The 20,310-nt window shown below is 53.9% G+C and overlaps 1 protein-coding gene and 1 non-coding gene across 4 annotated transcripts; both read left to right on the forward strand.

Annotated features, from left to right (window-relative positions):
- On the forward strand, positions 1-19,101 carry LOC111151515 (tripartite motif containing 25). 3 transcript variants are annotated; one of them, XM_022509551.1, is made up of 10 exons: positions 1-650; positions 3,649-3,744; positions 6,340-6,573; positions 9,295-9,466; positions 11,014-11,079; positions 13,013-13,039; positions 13,368-13,460; positions 13,564-13,662; positions 16,718-17,243; positions 17,577-19,101. In XM_022509551.1, exons 1-10 carry the CDS (start codon positions 48-50, stop codon positions 17,620-17,622), a joined length of 1,962 nt encoding a protein of 653 aa, XP_022365259.1. In that variant the 5' UTR covers positions 1-47; the 3' UTR covers positions 17,623-19,101. The 3 variants fall into 3 exon arrangements, with proteins under 3 accessions (XP_022365259.1, XP_022365260.1, XP_022365261.1); XM_022509552.1 differs by having other exon boundaries at positions 16,718-19,101; XM_022509553.1 differs by lacking the exons at positions 13,368-13,460; positions 17,577-19,101 and having other exon boundaries at positions 16,718-17,353.
- TRNAK-CUU lies at positions 4,197-4,269 on the forward strand. Its single transcript has one exon. It is a non-coding gene; the product is annotated as a tRNA-Lys (tRNA).
- Positions 19,102-20,310: the final 1,209 nt, after the last annotated feature.

Below are 20,310 nucleotides of genomic sequence, written 5' to 3' on the forward strand. Positions count from 1 at the left end.
GTCGTGGCCGCAGTTCCAGCGCGTCCCGTCCAGTCCCCAGGAGCGCCATGGCGGAGCTGGACCCCTTGGCCGAGGAGCTGTCGTGCTCCATCTGCCTGGAGCCTTTCAAGGAGCCGGTCACCACGCCCTGCGGCCACAACTTCTGCGGCTCGTGCCTGGACGAGACGTGGGCCGTCCAGGGCCCGCCGTATCTGTGCCCGCAGTGCCGCGCCAGCTACCACGAGCGGCCGCAGCTGCGCAAGAACACAGTGCTGTGCGCGGTGGTGGAGCAGTTCCTGCAGGCTGAGGAGGCCCGGGCGACGCCCCCGCCCCCCGACAACTGGAAGCTGCCCACCCGCGCCGCCGCGCCCAGCCCTGCGGGCCCGGTGGCCTGTGACCACTGCCTGAAGGAGGCCGCCGTCAAGACGTGCCTGGTGTGCATGGCCTCCTTCTGCCGGGAGCACCTGCAGCCGCATCTGGACAGCCCCGCCTTCCGGGACCACCAGCTGCAGCCCCCCGTCCAGAACCTGATGCGCCGCAAGTGCCCCCGGCACAACCGGCTGCGGGAATTATTCTGCCCCCAGCACGACGAGTGCATCTGCCACATCTGCCTAGTGGAGCACAAGACCTGCTCACCTGTGCCCCTGAGCCAGGCCAGCGCCGACCTGGAGGTAGAGGGTGGCGGGCGAGGGCACAGGGCGGCAGCCTGGGACTGCTGGGCGGTGCGGAGGGAGCCGCTGTGGGCATCGTGGTCCACCAAGGCTCACCGGGGGCAGGATGGGTCTCGCCGGGCCCAAGAACCGGGGCAGGGGTGTCCCTGATGTCAGAGTGCAAAGGGGCAAGGAGATCATAGAGCCCTCCTCCGTTATCCGTGGCCCACCGTCTTCCCCCTCCTCCCCGTCTTACAGAGGGGACCACTGAGGACAGCTGAGGTTGCTTGCCTTAAGTCTGTAGAGGGTTTCCCACGTCGGATATGAGCCCTGGAGGCTCCCTCGGTTCCCTCGTGGAATCTTGGCATCATCCCAGAGGTGGATATTATTCGGTCCATGGTACAGCTGAGGAAATGGAGGTCCAGAGAAGTTAATTTAGGGTGAGCTACTCCAGTAAGTGGCCAAGCAGGCACCGGGAGCGTGGCTGGTTGGACTCTACAGTTTGCTGCTTGTCCCCATGACCAGCCTGATACCCGAGTTCATGGAGCATGGGATATTCCTGGAGGCTTGAGGTCAAGCAAACAAAAAGTTGGGGTGAGCCAGAGAGTTCCAGTGAGCCGGGAGGGTCGTTATGAGCAGAAGCGTGGGCCAGGTGCCAGATAGCTCTGGGTGCTACCCACAGGCTGAGCCAGACTCTTGTAGGCAGTGCTCTCCACCTCTGCGGTAAGACTTCTGGCACAGCTTTGGCCCCTGGGCCCGAGTCTTCATCGGTAAAGTGAGGAGGTGGGACCAGGTGGCTCCCTAAGGAGACTTCCAGGTCTGTGATGATTTTAGTGGTTTGGGGGAGATCATCACTTCCCTCGTACTTGTTTGTCACACACGCTTGGCTTTGTAATCCTTGTAATAGGCTTGACCTTGCCACCTCCCTGCTCCTCACCATTGTCTTGGCTTGCCAAGTCCCTTGATCAGCCTCCCCCTCTAGCCCTGCTGCTGCTCCCTACTCGGACAGAGCCAGCCCTATCTGGGCAGTGCCCCAGCCCTGAGCGGCTGGCTTGTCTTGGCCAGAGTCCACCCCACACTCGGGACTTTGGAGCCTCCCACATCCTCATGGAGAACTCAGGTCTTCAGTCTGTGAATAGATCCTCCACTTCAGAAAGTTCTCTACCCTCGGTGAGGGGACTGTTGTCTCTCGAAGTCCTTGGGCCACTTTCCTTTGTCTGGAGTCACATAGGACCCTCTCTCTGCCATCAGGGGACTGTCATATATGCATCTCATTCATGGTGGATAGAATTTTACCAAACATAGAGTTTTGGGGTGCACTGCTGTTGGAGGTGGAACAGTCGGCAGTCCCCGGGTTTTCTGAGTTCTCTTCTAGCACTGAGACCTGTGAGTCCAGATCTGCCTTGGCCTGGCCTTCTGCCTATGACCCAGTTTATCTTGGCCACTGTTAGAGGTCAGGTCAAAGGGCATTGTCACAGAGGTTGAATCTGAAACACCATCAGTAACTTGGACTTTCAGGGTCAAGTTAGTGTGACCTTGATCCCTGCTTCCAGCCCTTAATCTCTGCTTCCAGCCCTTATAGTTGACTGTCATTGGGTTGTTCAAATCCAGATTCAAGGTCAGGTTTAGATCTGAATATCTCTAGTGGAGTGGGAGAGGCAGGAAAGTGGAGGGGGCAGGCTGGAGGGTGTGGAGCCGGCTCGTTAGGGGAAGTAAGTGTTTTTTCCTGGACATTTCCTGTGTCCTCAGTGCTTTAATTGTAATAACACCGGGACCTTGTAACACCAGTTAACAGTGATGTGAGTCCATTCTTCGAAAGGATGGGCAACTTGCACCTTACAGTGTTGTTCTTAGCTTTCAATAAGTTAACACCTGTAAAGCACCAGCACGGGGCTCAGCTTGCAGTGCGTATATAAGAAACGCTAGCTGCTCTTATTCTGGGGCTGGGTTTTTTTCCCTTCCCTGTTTCTGTGCCCCAGCATGTCACCTGAGCAGGGATGGGGGGTCGCTCCCGATACGGATTCTGAAAATTTATAGAAATACTAAGAGGCCCCAGATGATACTGTCTCCCTTCATGCGTAATTGGCCTTGGTTCCTGGAGGTGACTAGGGACTTAACAATTCTGAGTCACCTTAGTTCCGTTTCAGGGATTTTGCCGATGGGGGGCTGGGCTACCGCTTGTTCATCCTTATTCCTAGAGTGTAGCCTGTGGAGGTCCCTACCCTTGGAGCCAAACAAATGAGCCTTGGACCCTGACTCTTGTCCCCCTGCTTCCCCGAGGCTGACAGTGACTCTTCCAGCTGTCTTCTGGAATTGGCAGATGGTTCTGGGAGAGCAACCCCAGATGCCAGGCTTATCTCTCTAGATGGCCGTCTCCCGGCTCTGGGCTCCGTCATCCTTCCCTGCTTAATTAGCTCTCCGATTGTCAGTAAGCAGATTTTTCTTCCCTGCAGTTTTTGCTTTTCTCATTGTTTGCAGTGGGAGAGCTGGCTCCAAAGACCTCATCTGCCATCCTTGAAACAACCGTTCCAGCTTGTTCTTGGCTCTGTGTGAGCTCAGCCCCCTTGCTGGCCTCCTTGCCTCTGTTTCATTGTCTGAAAAATGGGTGTTAATGAAAAAGCTCCTGATAATAGAAGCGGATGTTTGGTTTGTCCTTACTAAAATCCTGGCACTGTGCTGAGTTCATACGTTGTTTCAGTTAATTCTGCTACTGGCCCTAGGAGGTGGAAACATTTGTATCTCTTTCTTGGCCGAGGGCACAGGTGAGAGATGCTGGGACAGCTGGAAACAGGGCCTGGCACACTAGTCGGTCTGTCTCCAAAAACTGTGCTCACAACTTCTTTCTTGTACTGTTGCTCTAGAAGTTTGAAGGGAGGCCATAAATATGAGAATGCTTCCAAAAGCTATAGGCAGGCAAGACTCAGGGTGGCAGAAGCACCTGTGGGATAGATGCCAGGGCGGTCCCTGGTGTTGGGGGCTGGGCTCCAGTGATCTCTCATGCTGGTTGTTTTCGCTGCAGACCAAGCTGAAGCATAAGCTGACCATCATCTACAGTCAGATCAATGGGGCCTCGAGGGCTCTGGAGGACGTGAGAGCCCGGCAGCACAATGTGCAGGTGAGTGACCGGGCTCTGCGGCGACCTCCGCCCCCGGGCTTGGGTTGGTTTCCCTCACAGAGTCAGGAAGAGACCTCCACCTGTCAAGACATCCAGAAAGCTGCGTCCCCAGGAAAGATTCTTTGTCGCCCTAAACTGAGTCCATGAGCTCTGACCTTGGTGTGGGGAGGACGGGGGCAATCATTAGAAATTAGGGCCATAGGGGCATGTGGGTGGCTCAGTGGGTTAAGCCTCTGCGTTCACCTCAGGTCATAATCTCAGGGTCCTGGGATCGAGCCCCACATCGCGTTCTCTGCTCAGCGGGGAGCTGGCTTCCTCCTCTCTCTCTGCCTGCCTTTCTGCCTACTTGTGATATCTGTAAAAAAAATAAAAAAAAATCTAAAAAAAAAAAAAAGACATAGAGGGAAATTAAAAAAAAAAAAATTAGGACCATGAAGTAGTCATAGAGGGGCGCCTGACTGGCTCAGTTGGTAGAGCATGTGACTCTTGATCTTGAGGTTGTGAGTTCGAGCCCCACATTGGGCGTAGAGCTTACTTAAAAAAAAAAAAAAAAGATCGTGAGAAAAAAAGTACTGATCTAAAAAGTGGTTATGATTTAAATGGGAAAAAAACAGGAAACAAAAGTGTATACCCACTAGAGTTCTATTTATAAAAAGCAAGTGTGTTGGTTTTCTAGAGCTATCCTAACCAGTTACCCCCAGCTCAGCTTACAGAGACAGAAATGTGTTCGCTCACAGTCCTGGAGGCCAGAAGTTCAGAATCAGTCAGGGCCACACTTCCTGGTTCAAGGGAAGAATCCTTCCTTGGCTCTTCCAGCTTCCGGAGGCTCAGGCGTTCCTGGGCTTGTGGCTGGTGTCACTCCAGCCCCGGCCTCTGTCTTCATATGGCCTCCTCTTTCCTCTGTGTCTTTTCTTCTGTCACTAACAAGGACCTTTGTCATTGGATTTGGGGCCCATCTGGGTGACCCAGGATAATCTCATCTCAAGATTCCTACCTTATTACATCTGCAAAGACTTTTGCCAAGTAACCTCACCTTCTCAGGTTCGGAAATCTGCACATATCTTTGTGGGGAGGGTCATCATTCAACCCATTACAGGAAGTGTAGGAAAAAAGACTGAAAGGAAGTATAGTAACAGAAGAGTAGCAGAAGCATTGGATGAGTAGAATGAGAGATTTTTGGGGGTCTAGTTTTTATAAGTTTTGTAAGGTTTTCAATATTATATATTAAAAGAATACATATGTATTTTATATGTATAAGTAAAAAAATATAAAACATATAAAATATTATATATAATATAATATCTATATGTGTTTTAAGTTTATTTATTTATTTGTTTGTTTGTTTTATGTTTATGTAAGTAATCTCTGTACCCACTGTGGGCCTTGAACTCATGACCCCAAGATCAAGAGTCGCATGTTCTTCTGACTGAGGAAGCTAGGCGCCCCTGAAGGAATATATTGAAAGAAGATTTGAGTTTTAAATATCCTGCTCTAGAGCTGTAGCGTCTGGTTTTATGGTGGCAGCTGTGGTGTAATTAGATGAGTTCTGAGTTAGAATACCAGCTGTGTTACAAAATAGCCTGTGATACTTGCCCGCTGTGGGCAGATCTCTGAGCCTCAGTTTTTCCAGCTGCACAATGGAGTCACAGCTTTTCCCCGATGGTGGCCTTGTGGCTTAGGTGAAGGCATGTACGGGAAAGCATGTGTACTGTTTGGAGGGGGCGGGCTAAACTGTTGACAGAGATTACCCCTCAACACCACCACCACCACCAAATTCAGAGTCTTAAATAAAATAGAAGTTTCTTTGGCTCCGTTTGGCAGCTCAGTGCCAGATGTGAGCCGCCTGGACAAGCGGGGGTGTCTCCGTTCCACGTGATTGTGCAGGATTCAGAGTCTTTTCTTACTACCCCATACTGCAGGGGGTTTCTCACCTCTGGTTGGAGCTGGGTCACCATGACGTCTTTGTTCGAGCCTGCAGAAGAGGGGACGGGGAGAAAAGTGTTGTGCTCATGCTGCACTGGGAGCAGCTTAGTCCCGTGGCCGCATCTAGCTGCAGGGGTGACTGGGGATGTCATCTGTGGCGGGATAGCCATGTACCCTGGGAAACCCCGGGGGTGTTCTCTTCCTAAGAGGAAGCCATTCTCTTTGTTCCTAAGCTCTACATAAAAAGCATCATGCCCGAGTTGTCTTCTGCACATTGTTTTTTCCCTCGTGGAAATTTGTCCGTGCCTTGCCCTAGTTCATTAGTTTTCATTACTATTTAATATCCTATTCTATGAATAATTTGAAGATTTGTATCTTACTGATAGATGTTTGGTTGTTCTCAGGGTTCTGCTAATGCAAGCAGTTCTTCTAGGAGCGTTCTTGGGTCTGTCTCTGGGGCAGGGGTCTGAGTGTTTTTCTAGAGCTATTGCCTGGGTTGGGGAGGAGCACCTTCAGATTCATTAGACATTGCCAAAGTCCCGTGCAAAGCAGTTGTGCCCATTTGGTCTCCCACGAAGCACAGGAAAGAGTTCCTGGTGCTCCACATCTCACCAGCACTTGGTACCGCGGGCTTAACTTCCTGGGCTGTCCACTGTGTCTTGGCCCTATTAGGAGGCTACGAATTGGAGGATGGAGCAGCTGAGACAGGAGTACATGGAAATCAAGGCGCTCATCGACGCTGCAGAGGCCACCTCCACACGGAAGATAAAGGAAGAGGAGAAGAGGGTCAATACCAAGTTCGACAACATCTACCAGATCCTTCTCAAGAAGAGGAGTGAGATCCAGAATCTGAAGGAGGAGGTTGAACTTGCCCTGACCAAGGGGGACGAGTTCGAGTTTCTGGAGGTAGGTCTCAGTGAAGACGGTTGAACGCGCTTCCTGCGTGCCATGACCCTGGTGACGGCAGGTGCTGTAGGGGTGGACGGGGTCCCTGGGAGCCGTCCCGAGACTCACGCGGTGTCCGTTTGCTGTGCTCTGTGACAGCTTACCACAAACTTCATGGTTTGGAAGAGTATTTTATTTGTTCCCTCACCCCTTCCGAGACTTAGGGTCGGGGCATGGCTTAAGGGCTTGCCGTCTGAGGGTTGGCTGGGCTGCATTCCTTTCGGAGCTGCGGATTGTCTTCCAAGCTCACGCGGTTGTTGGCCGAATTCGGTTCCCGTGGTGCAGGCCCCAGGGCCTGCTCTCCCGCTGGCTGTCGGCAGAGGTCTGCTCTCAGTTCCTTGGCGTGGTGGCCCTCTCTCCGCTTGCCAGCTACTTCTTCAAAGCCGGCGGAGAAGGAAAGCCTGGTCCCTTTTTCTTTTTTTTTCTTTTTTTTCCTGTGTAGATTACTTAGATTATTGGTCTTCTCTTTCTCCTTTTTAGTTATTTATCTATTTTTAGATTTTATTTATTTATTTGACAGACAGAAATCACAAGTAGGCAGAGAGGCAGGCAGACAGAGAGGGGAAAGAGGGTTTCCTGCCGAGCAGAGAGCCCGATGCGGGGCTCGATCCCAGGACCCTGGGATCATGACCTGAGCCGAAGGCAGAGGCTTTAACCTGCTGAGCCACCCAGGCGCCCCTCTTTCTCCTTTTTAAAATAAATTTCAATTAAGTAGGCTGCACACCCAATGTGGGGCTTGAACTCACGACCCCGAGATCAAGTCACATGCTCCACCAATTGAGCCATCCAGGCCCCCCCCCTTTTTTTTTTAACATTTTAATTCCAGTATCTAGTTAACATGCAGTGTTACATTGGTTTCAGGTATACACCAAATTCAGATTCCACAATTCTGTATACTTGGTGTTCATCATGATAAGTGTACTTTTAATGCCCATCACCTTGTTCCCCCATCCCGCCATGCCCCTCTGGTAACTACCAGACTGTTCTCTAGAGTTCAGAGTCTGTGTCTTGGCTTTGTCTCTCTTACTCACTCTCTTTCCCCTTTGCTCATTGTTTTGTTTGTTAAATTGCCATAAGTGAGTGAAATTGTGTGGTATTTGCCTTTCTCTGACTTAATGTTGCTTAGCATGCTGCTAGTCTCCAGATCCGTCCATGCTGTTGCAAATGGCAAGATTTCATTCCCTCTTACAAGCCTGGTCCCTTTCAATGGCTCCCCCTTGGTAAATCAGGTCCACCAGGATACTCGCCTTTCTGATGGACTCAAAACCAGCAGATTTCGAATCTTCATTACATCTGTAGCATTCCTGCAGTTTTTCCGTATAAGGGAACTGAGTCACGGGAGTGCTAGCCTACCGTATTCACAGTCCTGCCCATACTCGGAGGGAGGAGATCATACAGGGTCCTCACCCCTGGACGAGGCGGGCATCTTGGGGGCCATCTTAGAGTGTTGCCGACTACAAATGCCTCCGTCCCCTTCCCTCCATTCCTCCTCCCCGTGGACCCTGGAAGTGTCTTTCTAAAGGACCTGGGTGACCTGTCCTTGTCAGCAGCCTCCTCTCTTGCCAGTCCCTGCCCCGCCCATGCTGTAACCACAACAGGGCACCCGCCATTCCCCAGACACCCTGGGCATTGGATGGGAATGCCGTGCCCGACCCTCTCTGCCTTGTAAATCCTGTCCTTTCTCCAGGGCCACTCCAGCTTCCCCCCCATCGTCCTTGGATCCCGTTGCTCTGCCGTCACTGGTGACTGAGCAGGTCGCACTGCTGTAGCACTCAGCGGCCTGGTTTTCGATCTGCTGGTTGTGTGTGTTCGGATTGCCGCTCCTTCGGGAACCCCATCCCTTACTACCACCCCCTTCTCCTGGCACACAGCGGGTGTTCCCCGAGCCCCATCGATGGGGAAACGTCATCTCAGAGGACCGGAGTCCTTATGTTGGTCTTGGCGAGAGTACAGCAGTGGCTGGGAACCTTCTCTTCTCCTCGCATGGACTTCTTTCCATGCCTGGATTGGGTACCACTGACTTTCATCTCAGTGTTCCTTCCTCTTTGTTGGCCTGGCTGCCTAGAGCTTTCTGAGAAGGATTCTAAGTCCCTACCTTGGGCCTTTTGATGCTGTATGACCCGATTTTATCGCAAAGTGTGGCACCCTCTGGCAGCTCCTTCCTTTTCACTGGATGTGCCCTGGCTGAACCCTTTGCCCCTTGAGGTGTCCCCATCCAGTTTTAGAATGTGTGTGCAGAGCTGGTCCTGGAGGGCTGCAGACTGGCCTGAGGCTTCTGTGCTTGGCCGGCCATGGTGGGAGGAGCCGAAGAGCATTATCCGCCGGGGGGGTCAAAGATTTGCGTGTCCCAACTCTGTCCTTGCCACTAACTGGCAGAGTTCCTGGCAGAATGCTCGTTGTTTACTTTTTTTTTTCTTTTTCTTTCTTCCTTTCTCTTTCTTTCTTCCTTTCACAAGTGTTATTTCTTGACTTCAGTTTCTCCGTTGCTAGGTGAGTGGCCTCTGAGGGCCCTTCCAGGTCCAGAGAGCTGTGATTGAAAGTGGCCCGTTAGCCCCCAGCAATCTCTGGCCTGTCACTTGAGCACGCATGGGCACACGGAAGGTCCTCCTGGGGTTCGTGAGGCCTGAGCCCGGGCCCTGGCTTCCCTGGAGCTGCCCAAACTAACGCCTTGGCCTGTTTCAGAAAGGGCTAAAGCTGCAAGGAGTGTCCACAAAGCCGGTCTACGTCCCCAAGGTGGAGCTAAATCAGGAGCTGATAAGGGGTGTCTGTCAGGGCACCTCAGACCTCAAAGATGAGCTGAAGCGGTATATCAGGCAGTCCCAGGACAAGAAGCCCGAGGAACCCACCGGCTCAGGTAACCATTAGCAGTCCCTGTGCTCCCCTCCTGGGACCCCTGAGATGGGGGTGTCCCCTTGGGGTTTAGGGGTGGGGGAGGGTCTCGGCCCACAGCACTGGGGCTTGAGTTGCATCTGCCTTCCATCTGGGAGGTCGCGGGGAAACATCTTGCATTGTAGCCATCCTTCTGAAAACATTTCTGGGCGCCTAGATGTTAAACGATGGGACTTTCTGGACAGGCTGTTCTTGGGTGTGACCGAGAGTCTGGCTCAGGTGGCTTTCGGATGGACTCTAGGTTATCAGTGTCTTTGGTGGGGAATGGCTAGTTTTGGGGTCAGAGAAACCTGGCATTCCCCTCTGATACCCCCTTTCTTTGCCCATTGTATCCAATCTAGGACCAGATTTTACTTCTCAAATTTCTCCTGACTCAGTCCACTGGCCCCCCTGCCAGCCAACACCTGCCTGCTTACTGTTGCCCCCATCTGTGTCAACTTTCTAGAAAGTCCTTCTGCATCCACTCCTGCTGCAGCCAGAGAGAGCTTTTCAGGGTGCAAATCTGATCTCCTGGGACCTTCTCCCCTCACCCTGTACAGAGAATTTCCATTGTTTTTAGATCTCCGACCACACTGTTGACACTATTGTCCAGGCCCCTCCCTAGTCAGGCCCTGTCCGTTTCACCAGCCTTGAAGCGCCCCCTCCTCCCACACATCTCTGTGCATGCTCTTCCTTGCATATGCCAAGCTTCCTGCCACCGGGCCTTTGTATGTGCCCTTCCCACTGCCCAGAAGGCTCAGACTCCACCATCCTCACCAGTTCACTCCTCTCACCATTCAGAGATCAGTTGAAATACTGTATTTCTCAGTCAACCTCCCCTGTCACCACCACTCCCACTCCTCAGACTAGGTCCCAGGATCCTTATGATCCCTTTGCACAGGAGCCTTTGCACATCTGTCATTTTGTTCTTCCCCCACTAGATTACAGTCTCTGTGAGGGCAGGGGCTTGGTCTGTTTGTCATCCAACTCTCTCTCCCCAGTGCCTAGCACATAGCGAATCTTCCAGTGTAATCCCAGGGGTGGGGCTTGGAGAGCTGAGTGTCCTTGCGGAAGGGCCTCTGAAACCGGCATGGCGTGCTTTGTGCAGAGGGGATGGCTGTTGATGAGCTGGCCATGCATATATTTGTTTTCCTGCTCCATCAGTAATTGCTGGTCTGGGGCAGGGTGATGGAAAAACCAGGGGGTGAGGAATGAGGCCTCTTGGCCTCTTTGCCACAAGCAAAGGGCTTGTCCCCACTGACGCCAGAAGATCCAGAACCTCAAGAGAGGCTCCAAAGGTCATGGAGCAGGGCGCTGACAGAGAAAACATTGACCCCAGCTACATTTTCAGCCAGAGAAAAGAGGGACACACCAAACCCTTTTCGTGCCCTTGTTTCTAGCTCTTGTAAAGGATTGGGTAGGGAAGGTCAGTGGAGATCACCTTTGTAAACCCTTTCTCCGCCTGCCCCTGGCAAAGCTGGCCCCAAAGCTAGGGTTGCTTTGGAAGAACTAACCCCTTCTTCTTTGGCACAGGGAACTCTGGAGAGCATGGCCCAGCACCCACGCACAAACCCACCCACTCTGCGAAAAAGGCCCCTAGTAAGTAACCCTGCTGCTGTTCTGGGGCTCCTGTCAGCCCGTCCCAAATGGCTGGGGGCGGGGGAGGGCGAGTGCCTCTGCAGAGGAGTCTGGCTAGAGGGGCTATTGAAGGGACTCCCCTGGAGTGCTCAGCAGGACCGGCTATGCAGGGGCCAGCAAGGTTACCAGCACCTGCTCCTCTTGAGAAGTAGTTGCTGACACCCAAGTTTTGGCCCTTGGGCAGAGCGCCCCCTGGAGGAGCCTGACGCAGGTCCCGAGGCGCAGTGGCTCCCTCCTCACCCGGGAGGGAGTTCTGAGGGAGTTCGGAGCGGTTCCCTCTGGAGTCATCCTGTGCTGCTGCTCTCAGAGCACTTCCCGACCTGTGCCTGTCATCACTTCCCTGAAAAGTCAGCGTTCCCCGAGGCGTGCTGCCCCTGGGAGCCGGGGGAACTCTGGGTCTGTGCTCCCGCTGCTTGGTTTTCGAGTTTAGGCAGCCTTTGGCAGACAGATGTGTGGTATTGGTCTCCGAACGGAGTACAGAGCCAGGGGCAGAGGTGCCTGGTGTGGGTAGAGCAGGTGGCCCCCAGCTCAGCGAGCAGATGTGGAGGGGCACCTGGTGTGACCAGTGAAAGGAAAAGTCAGTGAACAGGCTCTGGGCACCCATGTCCGCAGATCACCCCCCCGCCCCTCTCCCCCAGATATGCCCCAGATCACAAGCGCTGCTCTTAGCAGGAGTGAGCTGGGGATGCTGGCTGAGACGGGACAACAGGCAGGGGAGGAGTGGACAGATGTCACAGCGTAGATGAGACTCAGGACAGCCCTGAGGGCCAGGGAGGGGGCTGTGCCCTAGGCAGCGGCTCAGCCTAGGGTCCTCCCAAGAGGCTTGTCCTGCGGGAGTGGGCAGGGCAGGAGGCGATGGGGCCGGAGTGAAGACAGCATCTGGACAGAGGACTTGGAAGTGGGAGGAAGGGAGAGTGGAGGGGGGGAGATGGGTGTCCTGTGGGGCTGAGTGGGGGCTGGTGGGGAAGTAGAGGATGATAGGAGAGAGCAGCGTTTGTCTGCGGGCAGGGGTAAGATCCACAGCACCCCTTTTCACTCCAGTGGTAGGGATGGTGGTGGAGGGATCCTGAAATCTAGCTTACGTAGACTTGAGTATGTTTCAGACCCACCAGGGGTGTGTAAAACACGGGTCGCTGGGCCCCAGGCCCGGACCGTCAGAGTCAGCAGGGTCCTGGGTGGGGCTCAAGAGTGTACATTCAGTTTTCATAGGTGCATGTTCCAGAGAATTTTTTAAAGACTGTTGTGCTAATTTGGCAAGCACATTTCTTTGCTGATTCCCTTTTTTTTTGGGGGGGGGGTTGGAGTATTTTTTCTTTTCTAGAGATATAATTTATCTGTAGTACAATGTGCAGATCTTAAATATGCACTTTGATAATTTTGACAGGCGTGTATGTGTGTGTTACTGTTACCCAAATCAAGTTAAAGAGTTAATTACCCCAGAAAATTCCTTCATGCTCCTCCTTGTCAGTCCCAGCCCCCAAAACCACTGACGCAGGTTCTGTCACCACAGATTCATTTGCTTGTTTCCAGGGAAAACATCCTAGCTCTATTTGTATGGGTCACATTCATGCAAATGATTATTATAATGGCGGCTTTTAAAAAAGATTTTACTTATTTATTTGAGAGAGCATGCACAGGAGAGCACAAGAGCATGAGCGGAGGGAGAGGCGGGGGGGTGTGGGGGGCAGAGGGGGGCAGAGGGAGCCGGAGAAGCAGGCTTCCCGCTGGCATGGGGAGCCTGACATGGGGCTCGACCCCAGGACCCCAGGGATCATGACCTGAGCTGAAGGCAGTCGCTTAACCACTGAGCCACCCCAGCGCCCCTGTTACGGTGTTTTGAAAGTATCACTGTGCTGTGCTTCATAATATCAATTTGGAAAATGTTCTTTTTCAGAAGAAGAAAAGAAACCCAAGAAACCTTGTAAGTTATGCATTTGTGCCTCTTACTGTTTCTTGGGATTGCCCGAGTGTGGAACCGACGGCTGGCAGCAAAGGCTGACCTCTCCGGTCGGGGTTCTGTGATTACGCTCTGGGGTGGCGGGTGGGCCTGAGGTTGGGGGTAAGCACGCGTGCACGTGAGCAAGACGAGTGATGAGTGCAGCCCTGTCTGGACTCGGCTGTGTCGCTCTGGCTGTCCAGGTGTGTGCGTGGAAGTAGTTCTTGAAGATCAGTGTGGAAGGGAGGACGGGCCATCGGGCCACTGTATCATGTGTCCAATTCATGTTTCTCCTCCTCCTGTTCATCCCCAGCCCCTGCCTCAGCCTCCAAGATGCCCACCTTCGGAGCCCCGGCCACCAAGATGCCCACCTTCGGAGCCCAAGGAGAGTTCCTGGATCCGGAGGGTGAGTCCTAATTCCTAAGTCCTGGGCCAGCCTGGAGTTGGGGGCAGTGTGGGGTGTCCACTCTGAGTTTGTTCTGAAAACGGCTCTCCTTGTCCTCACCCAGGTATAGTCAAAGCCCCCACTGCACAGCCCAACGCGGCGGCTGTCAAGGCCAAGGTGCTGGAGACCTTCTTAGCCAAGTCCAGGCCCGAGCTCCTGGAGTGTGAGTAGCGTCGGCTCTGAGGAGCGGTCCTGTTGGCTGTCAGGCTCTTCTGTGGAGTTCTACTCTCTGATCTCTACCCTCGCCTCTCTCTGGACATCCAGCTTGGTTCCCCCTTCCCCTTGTTAGCCACTGGCCTGTCCTCCACTTTGCCACAGCCTTGCTCGCTCCCCTTTCAGCACGTCCTCCCCACCCCCCCCAGCCCCGCCACCACCAGCTCAGCTCGCCCCTTTCTCTGGGCCCACACCTGCTGCCCAGCCCATGCCTCGGGCATCGCTGGGGGGCCACTGCCAGCACCCCCACTCCAGATTTCTCCGCAGCTCTCCTGCCATTCCAGAGGCTTCCAACTTGTCATAACAGGTCCTCTCCCTGTCCCACCTACCTTCCTCCGCTTCACAGAGAAGAGGGGCCCCTCGGCCTCTTGTTGCTGCCATCTCTCCTGCATCTCCACTTGCTGCCTCCCCACCATGCTCTCCTCCCCACGGCCAGTCTGGCTACTCCTGCTCTGTCTGCGCTCACGCTCTCAGTCAGGCCTTCCACACCGTCACCGGCTCTCCTGGGGCCCGCCCCCCCCCCCCCCCCGCAACAGCGTGTTTAAATTCCTCTTTTTGCAAAAGCAAAAGCAAAACAAACAGGAATACGAAAGCCGCCAGTGCAGACAGCCTCCCTTTCACCTAAATACTGGGGAAAAGTACAGATTCCTGGGCCCCAGGCCAGGGCTGCAAGGTCAGGCTGCTGGGGACCAGCCCAGAAAGCTGGGGGGTAATCGCCTTTCCTCCATGATCCTTCTGAGGGAAGTTGGAAAAATACAACCACATTGCTGTGGCTGCCTGTCAGAACCCCCTGGGGCCTTGACCCCATCCCGCTGCTGCCCAAGCTTTCCTGGGACTGTGGGGGGACAAGAGCTGCAAGTCTGGCCTCTGTCCCTGCCCTGCAGCAGGCCAGCTCTGGCCGAGGGTAGTGGCAGCCCCCATGCAGCTAAACGTCAAGGACGCCTTTCAACCTTCAGTGTGCTGGACCTCTCAGCCGCATCAGTCCTTCTCTAAGGGAACAGTCCCTGGGCTCCCCTGGGCGCCACCTGCACCTCTGTTCCTTCTTAAGCACATTTTCGAGCCTGTCCTTCCTTGACCGCCTGGAACCGGTTGGCAGTCCTTCAGCGCCGGCTCTAGGCTCCTCCTGTTTCCCATCTGCACCCACTTGGATGCAGTACACGAGACCTCCCGCTGCAGAGGGCGCCCTGGCCCCCCTTTTTCCACAGGTGCAGCGGGCTGAGCTGTCTTGGGGGTGTGGGGGAAACTTCCTCAGGGCCTGCCTCTCCAGAGCTTCCTGCTGTTCCCACTCCCCTGCAAGACCCAGGCTTGGTGCGGCTGGGCTAACCACCGTGGGGCCGCTGGTGGCTCACTGAACCACAGGTTTCTGGAGCCCTGGGCTCCTGGAGAGTAGCCACGAGAGCAAAGAAAGGGAGTTCCAGCAACGCAGGACCGTAGAGAACATTTTCCCTCCTCTGTTTATTTTGTCCCCCTGGGGTGTGGGGTGGGGGGTGGCTCAGGCCTCCTGGAAAAACATCCTGCCCAGAGCCATCCAGCAAGGGAATGGCAGGCCATGGTGAAACCCCCAGGTCTTGGTTTCCAGGTTCCCAAGCTAGGGATTTCCCCTCCCCCGGGCTGTCTGGGGAATCTGTCTCCCACAGTTGGAGGTGCTCCTGGGAGGGGAAGGGCAGAGATGGGTGTGTCCCGGGAAGGAGTTTCAGCGTAGGGACAACACACAGCTGAGCTCAGTCTTCGAATCTCCTGGAACTGTTGGAAGTGTGCTGGGAAGGGTGGGGAGGCCATGTGAGTGTCCCAACCAGGAATACTCAGGTAATTTCTGTGTTGGGCTCCCTCTTGTCCACCAAGTAAAGTCTAGACCCTTTAGCTCTCTGCCCTGTGTCCCCAACAAGTCTCCCTTCTCCTGCTAGGCCTCTCTCCCACTGCCTAGCCTTCTCTGGTCCCAGTACGTGCCCACCCTTCCTGTGACTCCAAGCTTTGCTCTCGCTCTCCCCTCTGCCCGGAATGACCTCACCCCATGCTGCTTTGCTTCTGTTTAATATTTCTCAGCTTCCTGTGCTTGGCGCCAATTCCAGCCTACCTGCGAGATATTCCCCTGTGCGCTCCCCACCCTCCAAGTAGAGCCACTGGTCCCTAGAGCGTGCGCCAACTCATTGAGCAGAGTGCCACCTCACAGTGTTGTCACTGATGGGCTGGCCTTGCCCTGAGGTCGGGTACCATGTCTAGTCAGAGTCGTGCGTCTTGCCCAGAATCAGGTGCTCAGTCAGTGGCTTTGGGTGGATGAATGGTCACTCATCTGGGTCACTGATAGATGGACAGTTGGCTGGATTGATGGATAGACAGATGGACACATGTCTGGCTGGCTGGACAGAATGGATGGATGGATGGATGGATGGATGGATGTGTGTATGGATGATGGACAGATGGATACGTATATGGATGGATATATGGGTGGATGGGTGGGTAGATGGATGGATGATGGAAGGAAGGAAGGGTGGATGAGTGGGTAGGTGGATCGATGGAAGGAAGGAAGGAAGGGTGGATGAAAAGGTAGGTGAATGGATGGGTGGGTGGATAGATAGGCGGATGGATGGATGAAAGGAAGGAAGGATGGATGACTGGATGGGTGGGCAGGTGAGTGGATGGATGGACTGATGGACGGGATGGAAGGATGGATGGATGGATGGACTGATGGATGGGATGGAAGGATGGATGGATGGATGGACTGATGGACAGGATGGAAAGATGGATGGATGGATGGATGGGTGGGCAGGTGGATGGAGATGGTTGGATGGGTGTAAGGGAGGAAGGAAGGGAAGGGAAGGAAAGAAGGAGGGAAGGGTGGATGAGTAGGTAAGTGGATGGATGGGTGGGTGGGTAGATGGATGGACAGGTGGAAGGATAGATGAATGGGTAAAATAAATGAATAAGTACTACCAGTTGGGGAAAGGTTTATACGTGAGAGCACTTTGGGCTCCTTGTAACTGATTCCTTGGGTCATGCCTTCTTAGATGCCATTAAATTCAGCCTGGACTACAACACGGCCCACAACAAGGTGGCGCTGTCGGAGAACTACACGGTCGCCTCTGTGGCTGAATCACCCCTGAACTACCAGCCGCATCCCAAGAGGTTCATGTACTGCTCTCAGGTGCTGGGCCTGCACTACTACAGGAAAGGGATCCATTACTGGGAGGTGGAGCTGCAGAAGAACAACTTCTGTGGGGTGGGCGTCTGCTACGGCAGCATGCCGCGCCAGGGCCCCGAGAGCCGGCTCGGCCGCAACAGCGCCTCGTGGTGCGTGGAGTGGTTCAACACCAAGATCTCTGCGTGGCACAACAACGTGGAGAAAACACTGCCCTCCACCAAGGCCACGCGGGTCGGCGTGCTGCTCAACTGTGACCATGGCTTCGTCATCTTCTTTGCCGTCTCCGACAAGGTCCACCTGATGTATAAGTACAAAGTGGACTTCACGGAAGCGCTGTACCCAGCCTTCTGGGTGTTCTCTGCCGGTGCCATGCTCTCCATCTGCTCCTACAAGTAGGCAGGCCACAAACGTGGGCCTCTGCGGGCCCCAGCTTGTGGCGACGGAGCCACAGGTGGACCTCTCTGCGGGTCTCCTGTGATTCCCCGGGGGTTGAGAGTGTTGGGGGGTGGGGACTGGTGGGAGGTGGGGGTCGGGGGATGGGGTAAGAGGAGAGATCCGGCCAGAGCAAGGGGTGGGGGTGATGGCATCACGGGCCAGGAGGTATGGCCACGTCCTTGTGCCTGTCAGGGCAGGGTGAGCTCCTCCTTGTTCTGGTAGGTCTCCAGCTGCTGGCAGCTGGACGGGGCTCTGAGGGGTAAAATCCTGAGCGCCCTTCTCTGTTGCAGGGAGTCTGCAGCCACTGCGTGCTCTTCCCCAGGCAACGTGGCGTGAGCTCCTTTGCTGCCTGGAACAGCCTTCGGATCTTAGTGTTTTGATTACTTCCATAAGGCTATTCAACGCAATAGATTTTTTAAAAAATTCCAAAATAACTGAATTTCAATATTATTCATCAACCCCTAACGTGGGGATTTGGGTATTTTAAGAGAAACTACCCATGGCAGATCTCCACCCAGATCAGAGTTTCTGGAAGGTGTGTGTCCTCTCTCTCCACTTGAAAATAGCCCTGCTCCCCTTCCTCTCCTCCTACCTCACACACCCCGTCGATGGTTTTCAAATGTTCAACGCAACAGGAAACTTTTCAGGCTAAGGTTTCGAACCATGATCTGGATCAGCCTCTGTGGAATTTGTGATTCAAGGTCAAGGTGACCCAGGTCCCATGGATGGAAACCCCTCCTGTTTCCCACTCTTGGCAGACATTCTTTGGCTGTACCCAGAGCTTGGGGGAGGCCTTCTTCCTGTAGCTTAGGCTTTGGGGCAAGGAACTCCATGGGGCAAGAGCGACCCTGCTCTGGGTTGACAGAGTGTGGTGGTTTTGCTCCTACTAGAGTGTCATCTTGCCCTCCTACTGATGACTGGACTCCGTGATAGCCTTTCTTCCCCAGGACTGAGATCCTGGATTGGCTGGTGGAGAGACCACGGTGGCCAGCACAGGACAACTAGGCTTTCTCTCCATAGCCTGTAGTCACGCGGGCGGGTCATGCAGGGCTGCCTCCGGGACCACACTAGCTCACCTGCTGGGGTGACTACCTGTGGCCCACAGCGTTTCTGGCAGATCCCTGGGAAGCAAGAGCATTCCTGTTTATCCCCGGCCACAGGCTGCACGCCCAGGGCTGGCCCTCATGGGAGTCAGATGCCCGTCACTCGCTCTAGCCCCTGCTCTTTTCTCCTTTGAGCTAATTCCAGATGTCGGGCTTGACCAGGCTAGGGGGCCCAGAGACTTTAAGGGCCAGGGAGAGAACGCCCCACGGGGCTCAAGCACAAGGGGCTAATTTTCCTGCAGCATTTCTGTGCAGTGAAAATAACCCCAGTCTGCAAAGAGGAAGGAGGGAATGGACTGCCAGAATTTCCCGAGCTCCTTATATCCTGATGTCAGGATGTAAATTCCCAATCCAAAGTGGGAGGAATTTAGCCTCCTGTTGGTGAAATGAAGCCTGCTCTGGACACTCCTAAATGGGGGAGGGGGCTCAGATCAGGCTCTTTGTGGTGTTAAACAGAGGTCATCATTGGGGATGTGGGGACCCCAGACCTTTTCTATGAATATATGAGAATTTAACACATCTGTGGTCTCATGCTGGAATTCCGGGGCACTCCAGTCAGGCCCGGAGCCCTGGAAATTCCCGACAGGTGTGAAAGGACTTCCACTTCCTTGGGAGGGAGATCCTCTTTGTAGGGAAGAGATCCCTACAGTAGGGAAGATCCTCTTTGTAGGGAAGGGATCCCTACAGTAGCCAAGATGTGTGTTTTTTTTTTTAAAGTTTTCCTCCTCTGATCCTGAGAAGAAGAAGAGTTCTTTGGTGATTCTTCTCTGCTGTTGGCCCAGGTCAAAAGCATCTTCATTGATCTTTGAAACAAAAGCCTGGTCTGAAGCCAGTTCCCACCTGGGAGACAGCTGGGCTGAGAGGAGGGGAGCGCTGCAGCTGAGCTGGGGGTCCTGCCCTGGCTGTCCGCTGCAGATCTCAGCTCGGGAAGCGAGCTCCCCTCTGTGTGTGAGGGGCAAGTAGGTAACCCAAGCTAGGCTCTGGGCAAGGTGCTCTGGAGAGGCAAACCCTTGCTGTCTTGAGCCATTCTCTGTGCAGCGGTGACACTTAACGTTCCCTCGCCACTGCCCGACCCAGATTCCTCAAGGTCAGGCCAGCTTTGTGTTCGTTTGAGGTCTCGTTTTGCAAAGTAAATCAGAGGAGATGGTATTGGGTTCCTCCGCTCACTACTCTGGCCATCCCATTCTGGAGGGGGTGCCTCCTAGACGCCCCCTGGTGCCCTGGGGAGGAGTCAGAAGTCCCTAGAAACACAAAACTACCGTCCCAGACGGGGGTGTCAGGGACTGACTCAGTCACTCTGGAGTGAGCAGGTCACGGTCAGCTTTTTGTATTACCCAGGACTGGCCGGTGCCTCTGTTTTCATTCCTCTGAAATGGGTCTGTGATCTCCAACTGATACTGGGACATCATCTCTTTATTCTCCCTCCCCCACTGTTGATTTTAGTGAATTCGGAATATTTGAGCTATTATTTCATGAGCTATTCTTTTTAAGGAGCTAATTCTTCAGGAGATACTTGGGGCTGTAGACACAGATCTTTTGAAACCCATGAGAACTACTAGGGCGGAGACTGGCTGACCTGCCTTCTAATCTGTGAATGTAACAAAGCAGTGTCTGGTGCTCGCTTCTGCAGCCCAGATGTTGTGCACATGTCTACAAACGCTGAAACGTACAGCAGGTCTGAGCATTGTGAGTTCTCGTGAATTCCTTTCCCTTTCCCTTTCCCTTTCCCTTTTCCTTTCCCTTTCCCTTTCCCTTTTCCTTTCCCTTTCCCTCCCTCTCTCCCTCCCTCTCTCTGTCTCTCTCTCTTTCTTAAGTTTTCATGAATTCTTGAGCCCGAGGGACGTTCTCTGCCATAGACTGGACGTTTGTGTTGCCTCAAAAATCATATGTTGAAGCCTAACCCCCAATGCGATGGAAAGGG

This window comes from Enhydra lutris, unplaced genomic scaffold, assembly GCF_002288905.1.
Source record: "Enhydra lutris kenyoni isolate GAN:26980312 unplaced genomic scaffold, ASM228890v2 scaffoldscaffold26, whole genome shotgun sequence".
Lineage (NCBI taxonomy): Eukaryota > Metazoa > Chordata > Mammalia > Carnivora > Mustelidae > Enhydra > Enhydra lutris.

What these genes read in the sequence shown, in the direction of transcription:
- LOC111151515 (XM_022509551.1), top strand. Translation starts at nt 48, where the DNA reads ATGGCGGAGCTGGACCCCTTGGCCGAGGAGCTGTCGTGCTCCATCTGC. An exon ending in AAAGAAACCCAAGAAACCTT is followed by an intron (nt 13,040 to 13,367) that starts GTAAGTTATGCA and finishes GTTCATCCCCAG; the next exon opens with CCCCTGCCTCAGCCTCCAAG. An exon ending in CAGGCCCGAGCTCCTGGAGT is followed by an intron (nt 13,663 to 16,717) that starts GTGAGTAGCGTC and finishes ATGCCTTCTTAG; the next exon opens with ATGCCATTAAATTCAGCCTG.